Source organism: Acinonyx jubatus, chromosome A1 (genome assembly GCF_027475565.1).
Source record: "Acinonyx jubatus isolate Ajub_Pintada_27869175 chromosome A1, VMU_Ajub_asm_v1.0, whole genome shotgun sequence".
Taxonomy (NCBI): Eukaryota; Metazoa; Chordata; class Mammalia; order Carnivora; family Felidae; genus Acinonyx; species Acinonyx jubatus.
This window is the reverse complement of record NC_069380.1, coordinates 207,440,237-207,463,413: the sequence shown is the minus strand read 5'-3', so window position 1 is coordinate 207,463,413 and position 23,177 is coordinate 207,440,237. Positions and strand designations below refer to the sequence as shown.

Here is a 23,177-nt window from a genome sequence, read left to right as displayed (position 1 = left end):
GCTCAACCGACTGAGCTACCCAGGCACCCCGACTTTTTAAATTATTTCTTTTTTTCATTCTTAAAGACAGTAGCTACTATATGATATGCTTATGCATGTCACAACTAATCTTTATCCTTTTGCCTTTTGTTTAACTTAATATGACCTTAAGAAGTAGTATAAAAGGTTGGACCTTGGTGACCTCCCATGATGCTTCTTTTATGCACTGGGGTAATTTAAAGACTTCCATTTCCATCCTACTTTACCTATTGTAATACAGATTTAAATATATTAGTTTTTGGTGACTCAATGAATGCTTACTAAGGTCCAGAATGCGTGGTTTTAAAAAATCCAAGCTTTGGTGGAAAAGAGACCTGGATTCAAATTCCATCTCCTGAATTTACTAATAATAAGCCAGGGCAGGGCATTTGATGCTTCTGAGCCCAGGTTTCCTTGTCTGTAAGATGGAGATAATAAAACATACTTCACAGAGTTGCAAGGTAACGGAGGTAAAACACCTGGCACGTACGAAATGCTCAGTAAGCTGCCGCTCTTACTGCATTATAGGATTCTCAAAAAGTAGGTTATTAGACCCTTGTGCTTATGAGAAAAGAAAGCCTCTAAAATTACAGGATGTGCCTGAGACCAGACAGCTAATATTTAGGGACTAAAGCACGGGAGAGATTTTTCCTGGAAGAAAGGGTCCCTCCTGGCTTCCATTGTGAGTTAAATGACTACTTGACAGCTTCCTCTCTTCTGAAGTTGTGATGTGCCTGGGCTCTGAGGTTCTCCTGCTTCCATGGTTTGTAAAAGCCTCGTTGAGATGTGGCCACAGACTGTGTCAGTCTAGCTGCACTTTGGTTTTGCCCTCTGTAAACACTGTTAAGATGCTTCACTTGGTCTCACCATTTTCTCTTCGTATTCTGACCAAAGAGGTTTGTTTTGGAATGTCGGCAGGCAAATGGCATGGTGAACCTTGCCATCTAAAATCTTCTTGTCAATATATATATATATTCAGCCACTGACGAAAATAACCCAGATGAATGTATTACTTTGGACAGAGCATACCCATTTCTCCATAATTTGAAGGTGCTATTTTGTTTATAAATAAAGCTATGTTGTGATAAGGTTACTTGCAATCTTTGATTACTTGAATATGTGTCCCAGCAACAAACATGGGACTTCCGGATGGAGGATGCTAAAAGGGGCTGTTTGCCCTTCTCTAAACTGTTCTTTCATTTATGCATATGGGGTAATAAAGATGTGGAATCTGTCGTAGGATGTGCTTGGTCAACTTGGTACCATTTGGAAATACATATTTCATTTGACAGCATTTATGAATCACATATTTTCCCCTCGGAATAACTTGCAGTGTGAAACTGCTTCCATATGTTAGAAATGGGTCTCTCCATTTTGCTGAGGGAGGGGGAACAGAAATATAGTCAAGGTTTTATGACATGTTGAAGATTAATATTGACCAGGCACATGCACAGGTTTAAAATGGTATCTCTTTATTTTAAGTAATTCTCTAGCATTTCTGTACTGCTAAAATTAAAGAGGTGATTCTGACACAAAATACCATATTAGTAAGAAGTCACTCTTCACATAGACTATTAATAAATCAATATGGCTGAAGCGTAGCTTCATACATTGAATTCAGATAAATTTAAGCTCTTCCTCTTCACTAAAGAAACACACTATTTTTAAATTCCTTCCTAGATTCCAAGGACACAGGCCGGATGGAGAAGTTTGATTGCAGCTTCTTCTAATTCCAAATCTCTTTTCCTTATTCCTCTTTGTCCTGAGGCTTTGAGCAAGCAGGAAAAAAAGGCTCCTTGTTTTCTTGTTTCCACAAGACTAAATGGATGTTGTTCCCCTGAGAACAAGATGTTGGAGGCCTAGGCCAGAAGAAAGGAGCAAGAACCGCCCACCCAAGGAGCTCACAAGCCCAGAAGGCCCAGACCTCATTCTCTTCTTGGGAATTCACAGAAGCCGGCAGGCGGCCATTCATCGTCACTGAAATGCCCTGCTGGCCCTCGGGCACAGAAATGAGCAGGAATACAGCAATGCCGGCCCCAGATACCTTATTGCATTGATTTAGAGCTAGTTTGGCAGAAGTCAAGGCCAGGTAGCAATTTGTAAGCCTTACCAGAAACATTTTGTTCATCATGCTAAAGAAAACTATAAGAGAAAAACTTTCACTTTTCAACTGTATATGACTTGAAGAATTCTCAAGAAAACTGAGAACAAGTCTTTAAATCTATTCATTTTCTTTCCTTCAAGTTTTCATGATCAGTGAACTATTGTGATAAGTCCAAAAGAAAGATTAGAGGAGATCCTGTAATCAATTCATTTCTTTTAAGTGTGTTTTTTTTTTATTGTGGGAAAATACACATAACATTTTACCATTTTAACCATTTAAAATGTATGGTTCAGTGACATTACGTATATTCACACTGATGTGTAACTATCACCACCGTCCATCTTGAGAACGTTTCCATCATCCTAAACTGAAACTCTGTATCCACGAAGTGCTATTTCCCCATGTCTCTCTCCCCAGAGCCTGTGTCACCACACTCTACTTTCTTTTTTTTTTTAATTTTATTTTTTATTTTTTTAATTTATATCCAAATTAGTTAGCATATAGTGCAACAATGATTTCAGGAGTAGATTTCTTAGTGCCCCTTACCCATTTAGCCCATCCCCCCTCCCACAACCCCTCCAGCAGCCCTCAGTTTGTTCTCCATATTTATGAGTCTCTTCTGTTTTGTCTCCCTCCCTGTTTTTATATTATTTTTTCCCTTCCCTTATGTTCATGTGTTTTGTCTCTTAAAGTTCTCATATGAGTGAAGTCATATGATTTTTGTCTTTCTCTGACTAATTTCACCTAGCATAATACCTGCCAGTTCCATCCACGTAGTTGCAAATGGCAAGATTTCATTCTTTTTGATTGCCGAGTAATACTCCATTGTATACATATACCACATCTTCTTTATCCATTCATCCATCGATGGACATTTGGGCTCTTTCCATACCTTGGCTATTGTTGATAGTGCTGCTGTAAACATGAGGGTGCATATGTAGCACACCTGCATCCCATGGATAAATGCCTAGTAGTGCAGTTGCTGGGTCGTAGAGTAGTTCTATTTTTAGTTTTTTGAGGAACCTCCATATTGTTTTCCAGAGTGGCTGCACCAGCTTGCATTCCCACCAAACCACACTCTGCTTTCTGACTCTCTGGATCCACCTGCCCTAGGACACTTTGTAGAAGTGGAATCATGCAATCTGTGTCTTTTTGTACCTGACTTATTTCACTTAGCGTATCTTCAAGGTTCATCCATGCTGTAGCATGTATGAAGAATCTCATTCTTTTCTAAGGCTGAATAATATCCCGGTGTATGTATGTAGAACATTTTGGACCTTTTTTTTTTTTTTTTAAATCAGCTTTTCTTCATTTGCTTCTTCTCCTTTCTTTGCTCTCAATTGGCTGCATATTTCTCTCTAGCGCCTGGTTCCTTGCTTCTCCGCGCTTTTCCCTTCCTCCCTCTTCCTGTTTCTCCTTCCCCTCCCTCATATACTCATCATTTTCTCCATCTGCTTAATACTAAGATTATTACACAAGTAAATACTCTTTCTGTGGGTATTTTTAAATAAGGTACAACTCAAGTTTATTTTGTCTTAATTTTTTAATGCATTGTAGATACTTTTTATTATGCTGGCCCTTTCTTCATAACACTCTCAAACTAATGTAGTAGTACCGGCTCTTTGCACTAGCTATTAACTTTGAGTAAGTCACTTCTCTCCTCTGCTTTCAGTTTTCTAGTATGTGAAGATCCATTGCCCTAAGTGGAGTTTAAAGCTCGAACACTCAGTAATTTAGGACTATTAATCACTTGGATGAACTTTTGGGGAAAAAGTGTTGATTTACTAAATAAACATTAATAGCCTGCTACGAGCAAAGTAAAAGACAATAACAATATTGTGAATTTAAACCTTAAGATATAAGAAATGTTTACAAAATTAGAAAGACATTGGCACATCTGTTATGGGTGTTTTTTGACTATGTCTTTTCTAAATCTTTATGCTTTTTTTCTCTTTTTATTTGTAGCTAGAGCTTTCTGCAAGTCCCTCAAAATCTACTTTGCTTCATCCTAAGATCAAAACAATCACCTCTACTAATTAATTTTAGCGTATTCAATTTTCAGAAAGAAAAATGGCAACTAATACCAAAACTAATCCACACTGAATCCATACTTCACACATCAAGTCCCTTATGACAAAGTCGGTCTTGTTGAACGCACAGACCCTCATAATCTGTAGCTCTGGTATATGTCTTACCCACACTCAGTTTATAAAAACGCACATACACATAAATCCTGATCTGTGACTTCATTTCTCTTCAAGTCAACTACAGTTTAACACAGACAGGCCTAGACCAAAATGGTCCTTTTCCATCAAGTCTCCCTGCTTTACTCTTTTTTCTCCAGATGGTAACATACCTTCTTATTATGAACTACTTCCTTTTATCAGAACAAGAAAGGATTTGGAGCCAATTATTGAAACCAGTCATTACAGATTCTTACTCAAGAGGGACAATCCAGTTACTAAGCTGTCATGTCTGGAGACTTGGTAGTTTCTCTGCATCTGCTGAGGGAAAGGAACGTGTGTCCTGTTAGCTGTGGGTTCTCTTAGGACCTGAAGCCCATTCTGCAGTGATATGGGAGACTTACAAAAATCTTTTCGCTCTCCCGTTCGAGTATATAGGTCAGTTTCCATTTCATCGGTTACAGTTTAGCCTCTGTCTCCTTCTGGCTCAATTCCCAGATGCATGTTTCATGCTCTTTGATGTTGGTTTAGTATCAAAAGGTATCTTCCGACTATCATCATCTCTTGTCAGTAATCTAGATCTCACTCTTATGACCTCGTGCTTAGTTATTGACCATCTACACACGGTGAGATATCTGATCATTGGGTAGAAGGAATGCAGCTTTTTACTGGATGTGAGTATTTACTGCATTTTGAATCCTGCCTTTGGTTATTATGCTAGCTTTACCAATAGATTTCATTAAAGAGCAAGTCAGGTGTGAATTTACCTGGCCTAAATGTTAAGATTTCAAGTCAAGTTAATGATTTAATATAATGAGCACTTTGAGCCAGCACTTTATTCTGAATAGAGTCCCCAGTTTAAATAAAAAAGTGAGTTATAATAATGACTATTGCTTAGCCTCTGTTTAATTTGGAGATTTTGATACTTCTTATTTATTTTGTTAAAATCTAAATCATCTCTCCAAGGCCATATTGGCCCAGTTCCAAAAGTGGTACATTGCAATCTTTCACACTTCGTGCAGTTTAAGAAACATATATCATGCAAATATTTAAATTTCAGTGAAAACTGCTAGCCCAGTAAGCAGGCCACCTGCTCTGATCTGATGTGTTTGCACTGATACTGCTACATTTTCTTACCTATTGTTTTAGAGTTAAATACCCCTTTTGGGAGACATTCGGATGTGGTGAGCGGTTTACATACAGATCAACTGGTGACTCGAATAGCAACACATTTAAAACTGAATGACAAACTGACTTCAAGGGCCAGCCATCACTCAGATCGTTTCCAGGTACTTAAATGAGCCCACATGAGAGGAAGGAAACTCGGGCTATAGCACAGGCTCTGGAGTTTTTGGGTTAGGATGACATATGACAAAATATGACTTGTTTACAGGTGACATGTAGTGCTGTGAGTGGTTCCCAGTATAAACCCAGTTTACTGCTCCCAAAGAACTTGCACAACACTGTTGAGGAGACAACATCAAAATGAATTAAAGAATTGGGGGCAAACCACAGAATCTTGGTTTTGAAAGGGATCTTGCAGTTGCCCTAGCAGAATTTTCCATCTGAGATGTCTACAGCATCCTCAGGAGATGGCCTTCTATCACACAGCATAAGGGTTAGAGTCTATGCTACTGCCAGAGTTTACCAGCCCATGCGCAGCAGCATACTGCTGTATGAGCTGCACATGTGCCAAGCCCTTGGTCCTTCACCCCATAGACCAGCCTCTTGGCTTCACCCCCCAAATGTCGTACAGTTTCAGATTCATCCATGTGGTTATGTGTAACCGCAACTTACTGCTTTCTACTCCTGGATAACATTCCAGTCTACGGACATACCACAGTTGGCTTATCCATTTACGGGCTTATGTACATTTGAGTGGTTCACATGTTGGAGCTCATAGGTATAAAATCTGCCATGAACATTCTTCTCTAAGCTTTTTGCTTTTCATTCCTCTTGGGAAAATAACTAAGAATGTGATCGGTTATCATAGGGTAGGCGTAGATTTAACGATAAAAGAAATTGCCGGACTATTTTCCAAAGTGGTGGTATCACTTTACAGCAATACATAGGAGTTCTGATTGCTCTACAGTCTCTGCAACACAGTATCGTTGGCATTCTTAATTTTAGCTATTCTAGTGAATGGGAAGTGATATCTGACAGAGGTTTTAATTTACATTTCCCTGATGACTAATTATGTTGAGCATTTTTTGATGTGATTCTTAGACATTTATATGTCCTTTTTGTAAAGTGTCTGACAGATTGTTTGCTTATTTTTTAATCAAATTGTTTATATTGAGTTCTTTACATATTCTGATTACAAGCTTTTTTCCCAGATCTATATATCACAAATGTTTTCTCCCAGTTTCTCTTTAAAAAAAATTTTTTTTAATGTTTATTATTTTGAGAGACAGACAGAGCACAAGCAGGGGGATGGGCACAGAGAGAGGAAACACAGAATCTGAAGCAGGCTCCAGGCTCTGAGCTGTCAGCACAGAGCCCTACATGGGGCTTGAACTCACGAGATGTGAGATCATGACCTGAGCCAAAGTCAGAGGTTTAACCAATTGAGCCACCCAGGCACTCATCTCCCAGTTTCTCTTTTCTTGTATTAATGTAATCTTTTAAAAAACAAATATTTTTAATGTTGGTAGTCTAGTTTATCTATTTTTTATGGTTAGTACTTTCTGTGTCTGTAAAAATTACCTATTCCAATTTATGAAAATATTTTCCCGTGTTTTTCCTCTAGAAGTTTTACAGATTAAGCTTCTGTGTTTTCATATTTCATCTCAAATTAATTTTTGTGTGAGGTGGGTAATGAGGGCTATTTGTTCCAGGGGTATTACAAAAAATAGTATCTTTTCCTTCTTTGAACTATCTCGATATCTTTTTCAAAAACTGGCCAAAAATGAGTGAGTCAATTTCTGGGCTCCCTCTTCTGTTTCAATAATAAATTTTCTATGCTTATACCAATATTATACCATCTTGATTATTATAGGTTTAAATCCAAAGCATAAGTTATCAAATTTGTTCTTCTTTTTCAAGATTTCAGCTATTTTAGGTCCTTTGCATTTCCTTATAAATTAAAGATTAGCTTGTCAATGAAAAAAGAGTCTGCGGGAATTTTGATTGAGATGGCCTTGACTCTCTAGATCAATTTGGGGAGGGTTAATATCTTAATAAATTGAACCTTCCAATTTATGTATTTAGTTCAATCTTCTTTAGCTTTTCTCTACAATGTTTGCTTTAAGTGTACAGGTCTTGCACATCTTTTGTTAATAACTCCTTTACTATTTTTTTTATAAAAAATGTACTACTAAAAGAATACTTAAAAGTTTTCAACTTCCAATTATTCTTTGCTAATATATAGAAATATAGTTGTTTTTAGTATACTGACTTTGTATGCTGTTATCTGTGATCTTGGTAACTCACTTATTAGTTGTAGTATTTTCTTTTCTTTTAATTGATTCCTAAAGTTTTTCCTATACCAGCTATCGTTCATCTGTGAATATAGTTTTACCTCTTTACTTCCAAAATATAAAACTTTTATTTTTTTTCTTTTTCTTTTTTTAAAAAAATTTTTTTAATGTTTATTTATTTCTGAGACAGAGACAGAGCATGAGTGGGGGAGGGGCAGAGAGAGAGGGAGACAGAATCCGAAGCAGGCTCCAGGCTCTGAGCTGTCAGCACAGAGCCCAACACAGGGCTCGAACTCACAAACCATGAGATCATGACCTGAGCCGAAGTCAGATGCTCAACCAACTGAGCCACCCAGGCACCCCTATTTCTTTTTCTTAACCTAGTACATTGGCTAAGACCTTCAGTCCTATTCCATAATGTTGAATAGAAGTGACTATAGTGGACATCCTTGCTTGCTTCCCAATCTTCGTAGGGAAGTATTAAGTCTTTCATTGACAATGAAAGCACTATACTAGCTGTCAGTTTTTTGAAAATGTTCTTTTTGGGTTGAGGAAGTTCCTTTCTATTCTAAATCCTTTTGGAGTTTTTATGTGAGTGGCTGTTGAATTTTTTTTTTTTTTTTGGTGTCTTTCTGGCACAGTGTTATTCATAATATTCCTTTATTATCACTCTAATAGCTGTAGGATCTATAATGACACTCTATATCATTCCTGATATTGGTAATGTTTTGTTTCTTTTTTTGTCAAAATTAGGAGCTTCTTAATTTTATTAATGTTTTCAAATAAATAGCTTTTGGGAATCAGAGATGAGCAGAATATTTCCTTCTAGTTTTGGTTTTAGGAATAGGAAAAATGAAGGTTTGTTTTGTTTTTGTTTTTTTAAGCCCAAATTCAGAAACATAATTAGGGATGGCTTTGGCCAGTAATGGCTTAAAAATTTTTTTCATACCATAAAATTTACCATCTTAATCATTTTTAAGCACATAGTTCAATAGTGCTAACTGATTCTCACTATTGTGCAATCTCTAGAACGTATTCATCTTGCAAAACTGAAACTCTATACCATTAAATAATAACTCCCTATTCCCCCTCCCAGCCCTTGGCAACCCCCATTCTGCTCTATGTCTCTGAAAATGACTACTCTAGCAATCTCATATCAGTGGAATCATATAGTATTCATCTCTCTGTGACTTGCTTGTTTCATTTAGCATAATGTCCTCAAGATTCATCCATGGTGTAGCATGTATCAGAATTTACTTTCTTTTTAAGGCTGAATAATATTTTCTTGTGTACATATATATATATACATATATATATATATACACCACATTTTGTTTATTCACTTGTCAATGGAAAGATGTGCTTTAACCTTTTGGCTATTGTAAATAGTGCTACTATGAGCATTGGTGTGCAAGTACCTGTTTGATTCCCTGCTGTCACTTTTTTGGGGGATATACCTGGAAGTAGAATTGCGGGATCACATGGTAATTCTATTTGTAGTTTTTGAGGAATTGCCATACTATTTTCCAGCAGATGCACTATTTTCCATTCCCACCAGCAGTGTATAAGAGTTCTAATTTCTCCACATTCTTGCCAACACTTGCTGTTTTCTATTTTTTTTCTTTTGATAGTAGCCATCCTAATGAGTGTGAAGTGGGAAAATGGAGTTTAAACCATTATATATATATATATATATATATATATATATATATATATATATATATATATATATATATTTCAGATCGTCATAAATGTGCCATCTATTAAGAAAGCTTAGTGGGAAGAATTCCTGCACTGAGTGGGAGCTTGAATACAATCAAATCTAATAGAATGAGTTCTCTCCTTTCTAGTTATTTTTAAATGGTCTAGATTTGTTTCCACCAATTTGTGCCTTTAAATGTGAGTAATGGGGGGGCACCTGGGTGGCTCAGTCGGTTAAGCGGCTGACTTCGGCTCAGGTCATGACTTCGCGGTCCGTGAGTTCAAGCCCCGCATCGGGCTGTGTGCTGACATCTCAGAGGCTGGAGCCTGTTTCAGATTCTGTGTATCCCTCTCTCTCTGACCCTCCCCGGTTCATGCTCTGTCTCTCTCTGTCTCAAAAATAAATAAACGTTAAAAAAAATTTTTTTTTTAAAATGTGAGTAATGGTTTTGTAGATAGAACAAAACTCATTTGAGCCACTTTGAGGTTCCCTTTTGGTGGAAGACAAACAGAAATATGTGCAGGGTTCCTTCCTCTGATCCTCGTTTATTTAGCCATGTATCACCCAAAAGATGTCATGTTGTCTATGCCATTTCACTGTTTTAGAATCACAAAGAAGGAAAGCTAATACAAATCTATTTTGAGAAGCATAATGTGTGTATCTCACATTATCTTTTCATATAAAAGGCACTATTTCATTGTTTGCCACCACTGGGTTTCCTTTCTCATGGTTGTATCTTCATTCCTTAGCACTTAAATTTTTTAAGTGTTCTAAATTAAGTATATTCATAAATGTTCACAGAGTATTTTCAAGGGAAATAGTGCATTTGCGGCAATCTAAATATAATTTGTGTTTTATGGTTTAGACTCAGAGCAAATTTGGTCTCACAGTAAACATGCCCCACTTAGCCTTTATATTTATATTTACTAAGTTCAAAGCTAAATTAAGTGCCTTCTGGAACCCTCAAGAGGAGTGTGGCCAAAATACACAGAATGAGGATTAATGCAGCAGGGTCACAATATTATGGAGTCAAATCACTTTTTCTTTCACCCAAAAAGTTGAAAAAGTACCATTAGCTGAGTTCTTATTACTGAATTCCTCAAAAAAGCACATGACAGAAAATAAACTTGGGCAGAAAAACTTGCATTTCTGGTGTCTAATATAGCTCCCAGCTCTTGGTAAAAACTGTACTGAATAAATAAGTGGTTGAGGGCGTTAATCTGTGTTCCTTGACTTGCAGGAAACTGTCTTAACATTAAGAAAAGAATTCATCCTGAAAATGACAGCCAAAATGTGATGTAATAAAGAATAGATCTGGTTTTAGCTCTCCATTCCTTGCACCAAGCTTGAAAAACCCTCTGAATTTCCTAACTGATGGCCATTTGTCTTTGTTATGCTAACGAGGAAACTCAAGGGAGAGGCTGGCCACACCAAAAAGAACAAGGTTGTATAGGGTTGGACCTTCTAGCCCTACTTTCCATTTCCAACCTCCAGAGAGGGAAGAGAGATTGAAGCCAGAGTTCAATCATAGTCACTGATTTAATCAATCATGCAAATGTAGTGAGATCCCATGTGGAAACTCTGGACACCATGCTTACTGGAGCTTCCTGGCTGATGATCTTACTGATGTCCTGAGAGAGTGGGATACCCTGACTCCATGTGCTCAGAAACCCCCGACACTTTGCCTTATGTATCTGTTCAGCTGGCTGTTCATTTGTATCCTTTATAATAAAATGGTGATCATAAGTATAGGGCTTTCTTGAGTTCTGTGAGTCATTCTAGCAAATTTTCAAACCTGGGAGAGTTGTGGGAAGTCTTAAATTTGTAGTCATCCAGGCAGAAATGGAGGTGGCTTGGAGACACCTGAAATTTGTAGCTAGCATTTAAGTGGATCGGTCTCTTGAGACTGAGCCCTTAACTTCTGGAGCCTTCATTAACTCTGGATAATGACAGAATTTAATTAAGTTGTAGTACACCCAGTTGGTGTCAGAACAAGAAAAATCAGAAGGAACACTAATGCATCTTGAATATCTGCAGAGAAGTTTCTCTGATATGGATCAATAAAAAAAAGTTAAACATTGTATCTCAAAAATCATGGATTTTATGAGATAGCTATATATGAGCATGAGCAGGGGAGGGGCAAAGAGAGAGAGGGAGACACAGAATCCAAAGCAGGCTCCAGGCTCTGAGTTGTCAGTGTAGAGCCCAATGCGGGGCTCAAACTCACAAGCTGTGAGATCGTGACCTGAGCTGAAGTTGGACACTTCCCCAACTGAGTCACTCAGGTGCCCCTGGATGAGATTTACATTTAAACTGGTGGACTGTGAGTAAAGCGGATTGCCCTCCAGAATGTTGGTGGGTCTCATCCATCAGCTAAAGGCCTGGATATAAAAAAGACTGACCTGCCCTGAGCAAGAGGGAATTCTGCCAGCAGACCACTTTCAGATTTCAACTGTAATGTTGGTCAGCAATTTGCCTGGGACTCCAGCCTGGTGGCCCACACAGTGCATTTTGGACTTTCCATCTTCCCTAATTGTGTGAGGCAATCTCTTAAAATAAATTTTGATCTCCTCTCTCTCTATACACACACACACACACACACACACACACACACACACACACACATCCTAGAGATTCTGTTTTTCTGGAGAACCTTGACTAATACACTACCTCACCTGACTATTGTAAGAATTAAATAAGATAATGTATTGAGAACTGTGTAATTTTTAAAGCATTCTAAACATTTACTTTGTGAATTTTAAAGTATATATACATAAATATGGTTTATAAAACATAAGTATGGTTAAGTCTACCTAGTACATGTAATGTGAACTGAACTTTGTTGAGGCTTTGTAGACATATAAGTTAATGTTTATAAATGTGATCTCAGATCAATGTTATAGATAAATGGATTTGAACTATCACAGAAGAATCTATAAAGACAGCAACAAGAGGGAGAGAAGCCTACTGGATTCCTGTGCTGGACTGTTTAGCATCTGCTGCTGTAGAATGTAAATACTATGGGGACTGGAAACCATAGTTTAGTTGGCTTGGTTCAACTGATGTACCATGTCTGGCACAGTGCTTTGCATAGTTGTTGTTCAGATAGTTGCTAAACAATAAGTGACCTTTATCTAAATGATCACCCAAAAAGTACAATTTTATAACATAAAGCACTTCAGCATATAGCAGGGAGGGTTAGAAAGTACCTATGTGTTGAATCTGGTTATGCCCTCTGAGGAGTTAAATGCCAATTAATCATGGTCTGCATATTAAAAAGCTGGAACTTTGGTGTGGTTTGGGGGGTAGGCCAAAGCCACAAACTCAGAATGCCTCCATAAACAAATTCATAGCCGGACTTCACTCTCTGAAACCAATCGCTTTGCTTTCTTGGACCTCTGCTGAACTTTGCATAATAGCAAGGTGCCAATGTACCTTGGAGGAAAAAAAATCAAGGCCACTATACTCAATGAATACTTTTAAACTCCAGAAGAGTAACTAAATGCTACTCAGCAGCATAGCAAACACTGCCCAGTGTCACTTGTCAGTTCAGATCTCTAGATGACAGGTCTCGTAGCAGTCAATGCTGTTGAACGCTGTTCTCAATTGCATTCACATGCTTTATAACCGTATGGATTGTGGTTTCTGGGGACTGATATTTTGAGACTCAGTTGTGGACGAATATGGTTGCTTTCAAAATATTCTAGGCAAAAGCTTCAGTCTGAGAAAAAAAGACTAGACTTCTAGTCTTCTTGGTATTTTGGGAAGTATGTCATCATAATGATTTTTCCAGTCTCCTCTGGGTATGGCCACTAAAGGAAGAACATTAAGACAGCCTGCCTTAAATTAAAACCACAGCAGCATAGTATTTTCCACTTTGAAAATTGGGGAAAAATAAAAATAATACCCAATATTACTGAGAATATACCCCTATACTAATGATTGGAGGGCCAACTGTCAAAAAATAAGCAAACAAACCACCACCAACAAAAAAACCCCACAACAAACATCTTAAAAAACATATATATCCTTTGACCTCGCAATTCCACCACTAAGAATGTATCCCAAGAAAATAATCTTACCTCTGCAATGATTTATCCATTTGCTTAGGTTAAACACAATGTTGTTTGTAAAAGGGAAAAAATAGAAATAAAACACATGTCTAATCATAGAGAATTGCCTAAAGGAATTTTACTGCATCCATTTAAGGAAGAGCATACAACTGCTAAAAACAAGGCTGCAGAGGGGCACCTGGGTGACTCGGTTGAGCACTGGACTCTTGATTTGGGCTCAGGTCATGATTTCAGGGTCATGGGATCGAGCCCAGTGTCGGTCTCCATGCTGAATGTGGAGCCTTCTTGGGATTCTCTCTCTCCCTCTCTCTTTGCCCCTTCTCTGCTTATGCACTCATGCTCTCTCTCTTTCTCAAAAATAAATTTAAATGAATGAACGAATGAATGAATGAATGGATAAATAAATAGCTAAAATAAGGTTGTAGAAGAATATGTGCGCATGAATGATGACATGGAAATTTGTTCATAATCAAATATTAAATTAAAAAGCAGTTCATACAATGTTATATATAAAATAACTCTATTTTGTTTAAAAATCAAGCAAAAAAGTACGTTGTACATGGGCACAGAAGAAAAGGCTGGAAGACTATGCACTAAAGGGTTAAGAACAACACTCTCTGGATGGTGATTTTTAACCATCTCCTCTATGCTCCCCCTGGCAAATCTTATATAATAAATATTACATTAGCAATTGGAGTGGGGAAGTAGCTTTAAACATTTCAAACAAAATGAACAGCCAACAAAAACCTATGATGGACTAGGGTTTACTAACAGAAGAGCACAACTTTTATAGTGCTATGATTAAACTCTGGCACATTCCAGGACTTTACATGCTAAAGCAGTTAGTTTAAAATGACTTATTTCAGCCCTGATGATACCGAACGGTCTCAAAAGTTTTTGCTGTTTCCATTTATTATAAAGTATTTTCTACCCCCACTATAGTAAGCCTTGTACAGCGTGAAGTCCAGGAACTAATGCAAGAAAGTGGCCTGACACCTTCATGCAAACGTTAGCACACAGGTGCCACCTTGGAAATGGGAGGTTTCAGCCCGTTAGCCAGCTCTGTCCACGCCACTAAAATCTAAAACCGTGTCTGTGGAAAAGTAAATAAAGAGCTTGCAGCCTAGATCCCTACATAGACAGATCCATCAGTGGTTATTAAGGGCAAGTTAGAAATGTCCGGGGCCAATCCTTAACCTCTGGGGAGTGATGATGTCATCTGTGACAGCACCCTGCCTTTTTTTCAAGTGTCCTTTGCTGTCCGTGCCAGAATGGGTTGGAAAGATCATCTTGTCTATTCATGTCAGCCATCTGCCACTAATTGATGCAGCTGGCTGGGTAGTGGATTTGAAATTTTAAGAAAGACTGATGGTGAAAATGGCTGCCAGGTAGATAGCTTAGTCTGAATGAGTGCCCATCATGTGAAATGTGACACTTTTCACTGTCTTTCTCCAGCTGTTCCTACATCGTAACAGGGAAAGAGCTAAGAATATATTTATTTTTCCCACAAATGAGTGAGTCAGAGATCCAGGCAAAATTAGGCTTCAACTTTAAATCCAAAAGTGTGCCATTAGTGGCAGGACAGGGAAGATAGTTCCAGTGTAACATAAAGCTAATCTCAGCAAATTCCCCTTGTAGCTGATTTAGCCTTCCCTGGATGGGTGTTTTGAATTACACAAATATAGCATGCTCTAGAAAAACAACAGTGGCTGGAAGTCTCAGCACATAAGCCTCCGAAGGACAAGCCCAAGGAATAGCATTCTTGATAGTCTCCCATAGTCCTTTAAAAACCAGGAGTGAACCCAAGTTAACTCACCCTTATGCATTACTATTATGTCTATTCTCAGAGTTAAAAAAAAAAATCAAAGATTATAAAGCATCTTCCAACCAGAGATTTCCCAGGCACTTCCCCAGCCTACCATTGCTCCTGGAATGCAAATGGCCAGGTCACAGAACGCGTTAGCCTGGCTGACTCACCTTGCTGTCGCTGGTCTTCTGGAAGCTTCAGTTTACAGGTATAAAAACTGTTAAACAGGTGCCTGCTGTCTTTTCTCTGTGCAGTAGACATGGTGCTGGCAATACAGGCTGTGGTTCCAGTATCACTAGGACATTTCCTTCCCCTGGTTAGTCACCTAAAATGGTCTTCACCAGACACCCAGAGCCACAGAGGTACATGCAGATCCTGTCCTTGAGTGTAAAACATTTACTTCTCTAATAAACTTCCAAGTGCTTTCTAGTCATGATTCTTGAAATAAATATTGACCAATATAACTTCCCCTACATACAAAGATGCCAATTCATTTGGATAAAAGCACAGCTTAATTTGTCTTTCATTTCAAAGTACTTTGAAGCTTTCCCCTCTACAGTGTAAAATCCTACAAAGTAACTATTTCTAACCAATTACAGTTTTGGCAATGTTTTGACCCATCTGCTGACACGAAACCTAATGCCTCTAGTATTTCAAGAGGACTGCTAGAATAAGATACACAAAATTTAAAAAGTGCTGCTGAGTTAAATCCAGTGATTTCCAAGCCTGGTCTGAGTTACCCTCTGTGACAGCTGAAAGTGAACAGTTCTTAAAGGAAGCTGAAGGAGGAGGGGCCGAGGGAGCTAGGCTGATTAGCATAAAGAGGCAGGCAAGAAATGGCATTGGAGTTGCTTTGAATAATAGTGACCAAAGCAGGGATTCTAAAAAGATGCCCTGATGTTATAGTCACCACGTTTCTGACTTGTGCTACTTTGTAATTAGAACAAAAGCTCGAGGCAGGGGTTTATACTGCATGGATGTTCATTTGCACATGCAACATCTGAAGGGTGTAAGCGGAACTGGTAATGAGCTCATGGAAATATACTGCTGGGACTTTCAGTTTCTGTAAACACCTCTGAGTCTTCAGAAGGGGGCAGTTATAGAGCAGCCTGCCTGCCAACGCAACTATTTGGAGTTCTGGAAGACAAATAAACACATAAAACATTATCTTCCCAGAAATCTACCTCTGATTCCCTTTAGACTCTCCATGTCTACTTCTAGGTCACAAAACAAAGAGATTTCCAGTGGTTTCTTGTGTTGAAATAGCATATTTCATTGAAATATTCATTGAAATAATAGCATAGTTAATTACTGTTTAAAAACAAACCCTAAACACCTTTCATTTAACTCAGAAGCTGTTACCCCTGAAATTGTGATGAACGTTACTGGATGCTGCCCTTCAAGATTCCACAGCTCTTTGTAGATTCTGAACGGAGGTGGTGGGCCAGGATGAAGGAGAAAGGCAGAGTGCTTAGCCTCAAAGTCTGAGCTCCACAGCTTCCTGGGCGCACTTGGAAATTGGTGCTAAGCTTGAAAGCCTAACTAGAAGGTTACCTCTTTGCCGGATCTGGATGGGTGTTCTCCTTCCACTTTGAGGCGATGAACAATTCCCCAAACATACTCTGACTTATAAAAACCCTTGTGATATGTGTGATTGTTCTTTCATAACTGCCATGACTTATTAAACCACCTTTATTATTTTAATAGTCTACCTGTTTTGGGCCCCTCACAGTACAACAGGTTATAGAAGTATTTAGCTACTTTGAAAGAGATTCCAATTGTTAGAGAAACATAGTTTCTGCTTTAACGGTTGGCATTTATCTCCTGCTTCACAGCAGTCATGGCAGAAGGCTGAAGCATTTTCTTCCAGAGTGACATAAAGTATCAACATTCTATCAAGTTGCGGACCTCACTGATAAGCATATTATTATATAGGTAAGTCAAATAACCCATAAAACTGTAAGTCAGCCCTTGAGAGAAATGGATTCTTTTAAAAAAAAGTTTTATAGTGAGACATTTAAATATATATATATGTGTGTGTATATACATATGTGTATATATATGTGTATATATTTGTATATATATGTGTGTGTGTGTGTGTATATATATATATATATATATATATATATATAGGTAGAAAGAATAGCATAATAAGCCCTATGTGCCCATCACTTGGATTTAATCATTATCAATAATTTCAAAACATTTTTACATTTTGTTCAAACTGGACCCAAAAGTCTACACATGGTCTTTGGTTGATATGTCTCATAAGTCTTTTTCACTGTGTAGGATTCTGTCTGAGAGAAAATATTGCATGGGGATTAATATCTTACATTTACCCTGATTTATGTCTGATTTTTCAAGGAAGCCCCTAGACGCCTCCATTCTTCTTACGCTTGGATGTAAAGCTGGGAGAAGGGGGAAAAGGAATGGTCAGCTGACCACAGAGGCTAAAACAGCTAACTTCTAGCCCTGGTGCTCCATTAGTGGACTGTGTAACCTTGAACCAGGTACTTAACATCTCTGAGTTTGTGTCTTCATTTGTCAAATGAAACAAATGTTTGGTAAACAATGCAAGAGGTTATTCAATACTTATTCTGTGAATATAAAGACTTGAGAAAATAAGGAGATTCCTGTTTTGTCTTTGGCTATAGCCTGAGGAGAAAGAAATAGATTTAAAACAAAAAATATGAGTAGGATTTGGGAGTGTATCTGAAAATCTAGGCCCTTGATTTTCCAACCTGGCTGAGCACTGTAATTACCCTGGGAATGTCATAGAGATTCCTGACTCCCAGCTGCAGTGTTGGAAGTACGGGTGGTGTCTGAAATATATATATATATATACATACATATATATATTTAAACATGGTTTATATTTTATATAAATATATGATTTTTTTTAGATGGAATATTTATAAAGTCCTCTTGTCCAGGTAAACATGCATAACCTGCTTAAATAGTCTGCTTTGCTCATTCTTTCATTCATTATATCTCTCCTGAGGGCTGATGACACCAAAACCAAGAATGCTTTAAACTTAGTTTCCAGTGCCACAACATTAGGGAATAGGGACAATCCCCGGGGAGACTTACTGCCTGGTTCCTCTATGTCCCACTGTTGTGCATTATTGAGTCAGCCCTGGGCAGTGACCCTGTGGTTGATTACTTGAGTTACAGAGACTCCTGGGTTCTTACACAGCATATCGAGTCACATTTCTGCTCTGGGAGGAGACTGTTTTGACTCACCAATTTCCACTGGAAAAAAGCCAGGATAGCTGAAAGTAATATGTAATAGGAATATGTAAAATAATATCAGCTCTATCAGCCATAGTTAGAATCAGTTATAATAAGCCATAGCCTTATTTTTCAGAAACACTACCAAGTTAGTAGCTCATAATGGGCATATTATACTTTGCTTTTTGCTTGTAAATAAAAGCAAAGAGTCAGAGTGTAGAAAGTGAAGTCTGGTGGGGTCAAAAAACAAGTGAATAATATTTGGCATTTTTTACTTGCAATCTGATTAAAGATGAGTTAGAATTTCTATGAAACTTGAGCTTATTCCCTTACCAACTCGCTGTGATGTCAAAAAGATGCCACTGTTGAATGGCATGTTACAGGTAAATAATTGATCTTCTCAACGACTGCGTTTGGGATGGATACTGGGAAAAATGATATTTTATGATTAGAACTTATAGCTCAGAAAGCATAGTGCTTGGTTAAATAATATGAATGGTCCTAAGTTTATAGGCGAGTTTTCTTTTTTCAGCTGAACCATATTTAAGAAGCAGGAACATATGCCTTGGACATTAGTATGCAAGTGAGTTATTTAATTAATAACCTGCCTTGTTTCAAAAGTGTTTATGATAGTGTATATCTACTCTTTGAAAGTGTTCAGAGTGCTTTGAATGACAAGTATAAGTAAAAAGCAGCAGTATTACATTTATCACTCTTATCCTCAAAGAATAGGATAAAAGACCCCTAACATGCAAACATGAAAACCATGAAGCCCTGGCCAGAGCCTCACTACAACCCCCAAAGCACTGCAGGGATTATTACATGGCCATTTTAGTTCAATACTCATGAACTAGTGTTACGACTTTAGAATTTCTATTGATTTTAAATAACAGATCCTCTGCTCCTTTATAACATTCCATGGTAGATTTTTTTTTAAGATCATGCTTCCTTCCATCAAAGACATTGTGGACAAGAATGTAGAGTTTCAGGCTCTCACAATGGCTTATGTAACATGCTTATCATAAAGCTCATCAAGGCAGGCTTTTGTGGCTGTCTAGAGTTGTGTTACCCTAAGTCACTGTATGTTTTTAGCTCAAAGAATTTCTCAGGTAACACAGTTGGCTGGATTCCCATAATTGCTATTTGTTAAAACATGGGAGATGCAAATGGTTGTATTAGAGGTTGTTCTGCTTGAATGCTTGCTCCTCTCTACGAATTGAGGAGGCGACACTGGCATAGCACCAAACTGCTTACCTATTCAAGGTGCTCACACTCTGAAATTGCCACCATTGATCTTTAATCCATTGAACATCAACATTCGGGTCTTGGTTATCAGAAATATTGCCTCACTCCATAAACATTGCCTTGGCATTTGAAGCAAAATTAATTTTGGCCCTTTCACAGATGAGCCTCAGATCTGGCTGCAACAGGGCTCCCTCTGGAGGTCAGCAGAGTCCAAGGTCAGTCAGCAAAATAGCCTTGGCCTCAGCACAAAATAAACCCATGTCTTCAGAATGGGGTCTCGTGTTAGTGAGCTCAGGAAATGCTTATCTGTGTCTGAAGTTGTAGGAAAGTTACCTGATTATTCTCCTATGGATTGCTATGTGCTGGTATTTAATCTCTGTAGCTGTACATTTTTTCTGTCTTTATAGCCAAAGTGAAAACAAGACAAAATAAAACCAAAGGGCAGAAAAATGCAGAGTTTTATTTTGTTTGTTTTAAGTGGCAAGGAAACTGGAGTACGGTGGTTCTGGTTCCATAATGTCCACCATCTGGGTAGGATCAAATGATCCTACAGAATCTGAATTCCACCTAAAAATGTTTGAAGTACATGGGCATGAGGTCAATGGGTTTGCAGCAGAACTGAACTCTTTGAAGGTAAACACTCATTAACTGGGATCATTTCCAAAATAAAGCAAATTAACTTGCACCAGACCAAACTTTTGTTACTTGATATGAATTTACATTCACAGGAATAAAGTAATCACCGAACTATGTTTCTCCCTCCCTACCTCCTTCATACCTTCCTTCTTCCATTAGTTTGTTTGTTGGTTCCTTCCTTCCATTCTTCTTTTTCCTTCTCTCTATTTCTTCTTTCACTCATTTTCTTTTATGTTAACTAAATGGAGTATAATGCATTATATTCCATAATATACGTCTGGAATCTGCTTCAAAATAATTTGAGTGAGGGAGATATGGAGGGTATAGACAAAATAAGACTTGCCATAAATTCTACTGTATTTTAACTAGTGGTTGTAGGGGAGAGGTGCCTGGAGAAAACAAAGTCACTTACCTTTCTTCAAATAAGGCTAAAATTTGAAAAATGTATTTTTTGTTCAGTAAAAATAGGAATAGAATCCCAATGTCCTAAGCCATAAGGGATCAGTTCCACTGAAAAGTGTACAGTGGGGACTCAAAATTTTAAAAACATTTGGGGACAGGGAAATTTGGCTTTCTGTTAATTGGCAAGTGTTCCAGTGGGACTCTGTTTTTGTTGGGATGTATTATGTTGTGTGTACACATATATGGACCAGAGTCTCTGCTGAGTCTATAAGGTTCAGAAAAAAATGGCTGATAAAATCTTGGTTTTTGTCAATTTATCTCAATAAAAGCCTCTTGGAATTCCCCACCCCCTGCCCATAAGAAAGACTTGCCATAAATTGATATTTATTAAAACTAAGTGAACACATGAGACATATTATTCCTTCATTTATATATTCCTACATATATATATATATTTAATTTCCATGATTAAAAATTTTAAATATAGTTACTTTTAATGAACCTGATTGAAAGAATACAAGGAATGGGCAATGTGATTTATTAGGACGTGGAGAGAAGCTCTCCACATTTCTTTTCCTACTTAACTTTTTACTCTCTATATTATAAAACATATACAAAGATGGGAAATGTTAACATTCATACTGTATTTGTGGAGCAGCACATGAATACCATTTATAAGCAAACAAACAAACCCACATTGGGCTACACTCGGAAACATCTGCTATTGACAAAGGGGCATGATCATTAAGCTCAGAGAGACCTCTGTGGCAGAGGAGAGCCACGTAAGGCTGGGCCTTACGTGAAGATGCCACACTCATTTTTAAATAGGACCAGATGGTCATTTTACTCACTACTTCTCAACCGTACAGATGTTCCCTTCTACACCACTTAAAAAAATTTATTACTATTTTATTTTTAAACTTTCGATTAAAAAAGCAATTAGGTTGTGTGTTATGGGGCTGCTGTAACAAAGTATCATAAACTGATGGCTTATAAACAACTGAAATTCATTTCTCACAGTTCTGGAGCCTGGAAGTCCAAGATCAGGGTGCCAGCATGGTGGGGTTCTGGTGAGGGCACTCTTCTGGCCTGCAGGCTGCTGACTTCTCACTGTGTCCTCACACAGTGGGAAGAAGGTGAGAGACCTCTCTGGAGTCCCTTTTATGAGGGCACTAATTCCATTCAGGAGGACTCCTTCCTCATGACCGAATCACCTCCTAGAGGCTCCACCTAGCACCATCATATTGGAGGTTACGATTTCAATATCTGAATTTGGGGTTGGGGAGGACACAAACATTCAGTCCGGAACAGGTTGTATTTTCAAGAAAGGGAGAGGTTTTAATATAAATTCAGCTCCTTGGCGGGGCATTGGAGAAAAGGTATCTAGGAACTCGTTATATTCCCACATATATGACTTCAGAGGCCTGCTCATGATAGTCAATAAATATTGACTGTTGGACTACAACCACTTCTTGCCTCCCAAACCACACACACACACACACACACACACACACATACACACACACGCACACACACTCCTTATCTCTCTGGCATTCATGAATGGCATGTGAGGATCAGGTTTTGTAGCTCAGACATTGATATGTAGCTTCAAATAACAACAGCACCTAGTGAGCTGTAGGGTGGGGACTCCCTGAACAGTTGTGTCAGAACCAGGGCCACCAAAGCCACTCCTTTGTTGCACAGTGAGGACCCAAAGCGACTGAGGTTGAAGAAGATGGAAGGGTCAGAATACAGGATCCTGCTCATTGTCTCAGGGGTCCAGTTGGGTAAATCAAGAAAGAATCAACCTTCTACTTCTGATCTTTTAAATTGTTTCTCAATTCAGGGAGCTTGAAGCTCTCCCAGGAACTCTGCAGTCTACCTAGACTTAAGTGTTATTGGTACAATTAAATAAAACTCCTGGTATGTTTTCTTGTATATTACATACATCAGCTGTCAGCAAACATACACTTCTTCACTGTCAGCTTTCCAAAGTAAGCCCATGTAGATAATCAATCCTAAAAAACATTTAAAGAAGACAATAGAGAAAGGAACTTTTAAACTTACTTACAAAAACAGACTAATTAAAATAACAAGCTGAGCACACACTTCAAAATCCATTCAGAAAATATGAAAAGTCATACAAAGGGGTAAGTAAAAAATATAGGTGATGCTCATTAAAGTGTCACCTTTATGTACATGCCATCGTTGGATGAAAAATTATGAGGACTTCTAAGAAGATTTAAAAAGGGAGGGGGGTGGAATCTGAACAATAGAGTGGAATAAACCATAGTAAGAGAAATTTGGCATCAATAAAGATGAGTAACACGGACAATGAGCATGTATTAACGAGAAAA

General features: G+C 38.0%; 1 protein-coding gene across 5 annotated transcripts in view; it reads right to left on the bottom strand.

Moving 5' to 3' along the window:
• Positions 1 to 23,177, bottom strand: part of RANBP3L (RAN binding protein 3 like) — a 281,333-nt gene that overhangs the window by 29,085 nt on the left and 229,071 nt on the right. For 2 of the 5 annotated variants that reach the window (XM_015077932.3, XM_053201425.1), the window contains exon 1: positions 15,477 to 17,179. The exons of 1 other annotated variant lie outside the window; for it this stretch is intronic. In XM_015077932.3, coding sequence (XP_014933418.3) covers positions 15,477 to 15,567 — 91 coding nt within the window. In that variant the 5' untranslated portion in view covers positions 15,568 to 17,179. Of the gene's footprint in view, positions 1 to 15,476; positions 17,191 to 23,177 lie in introns of those variants that run through there. 2 more of the 5 variants (XM_053201422.1, XM_053201427.1) reach the window with 2 other exon arrangements.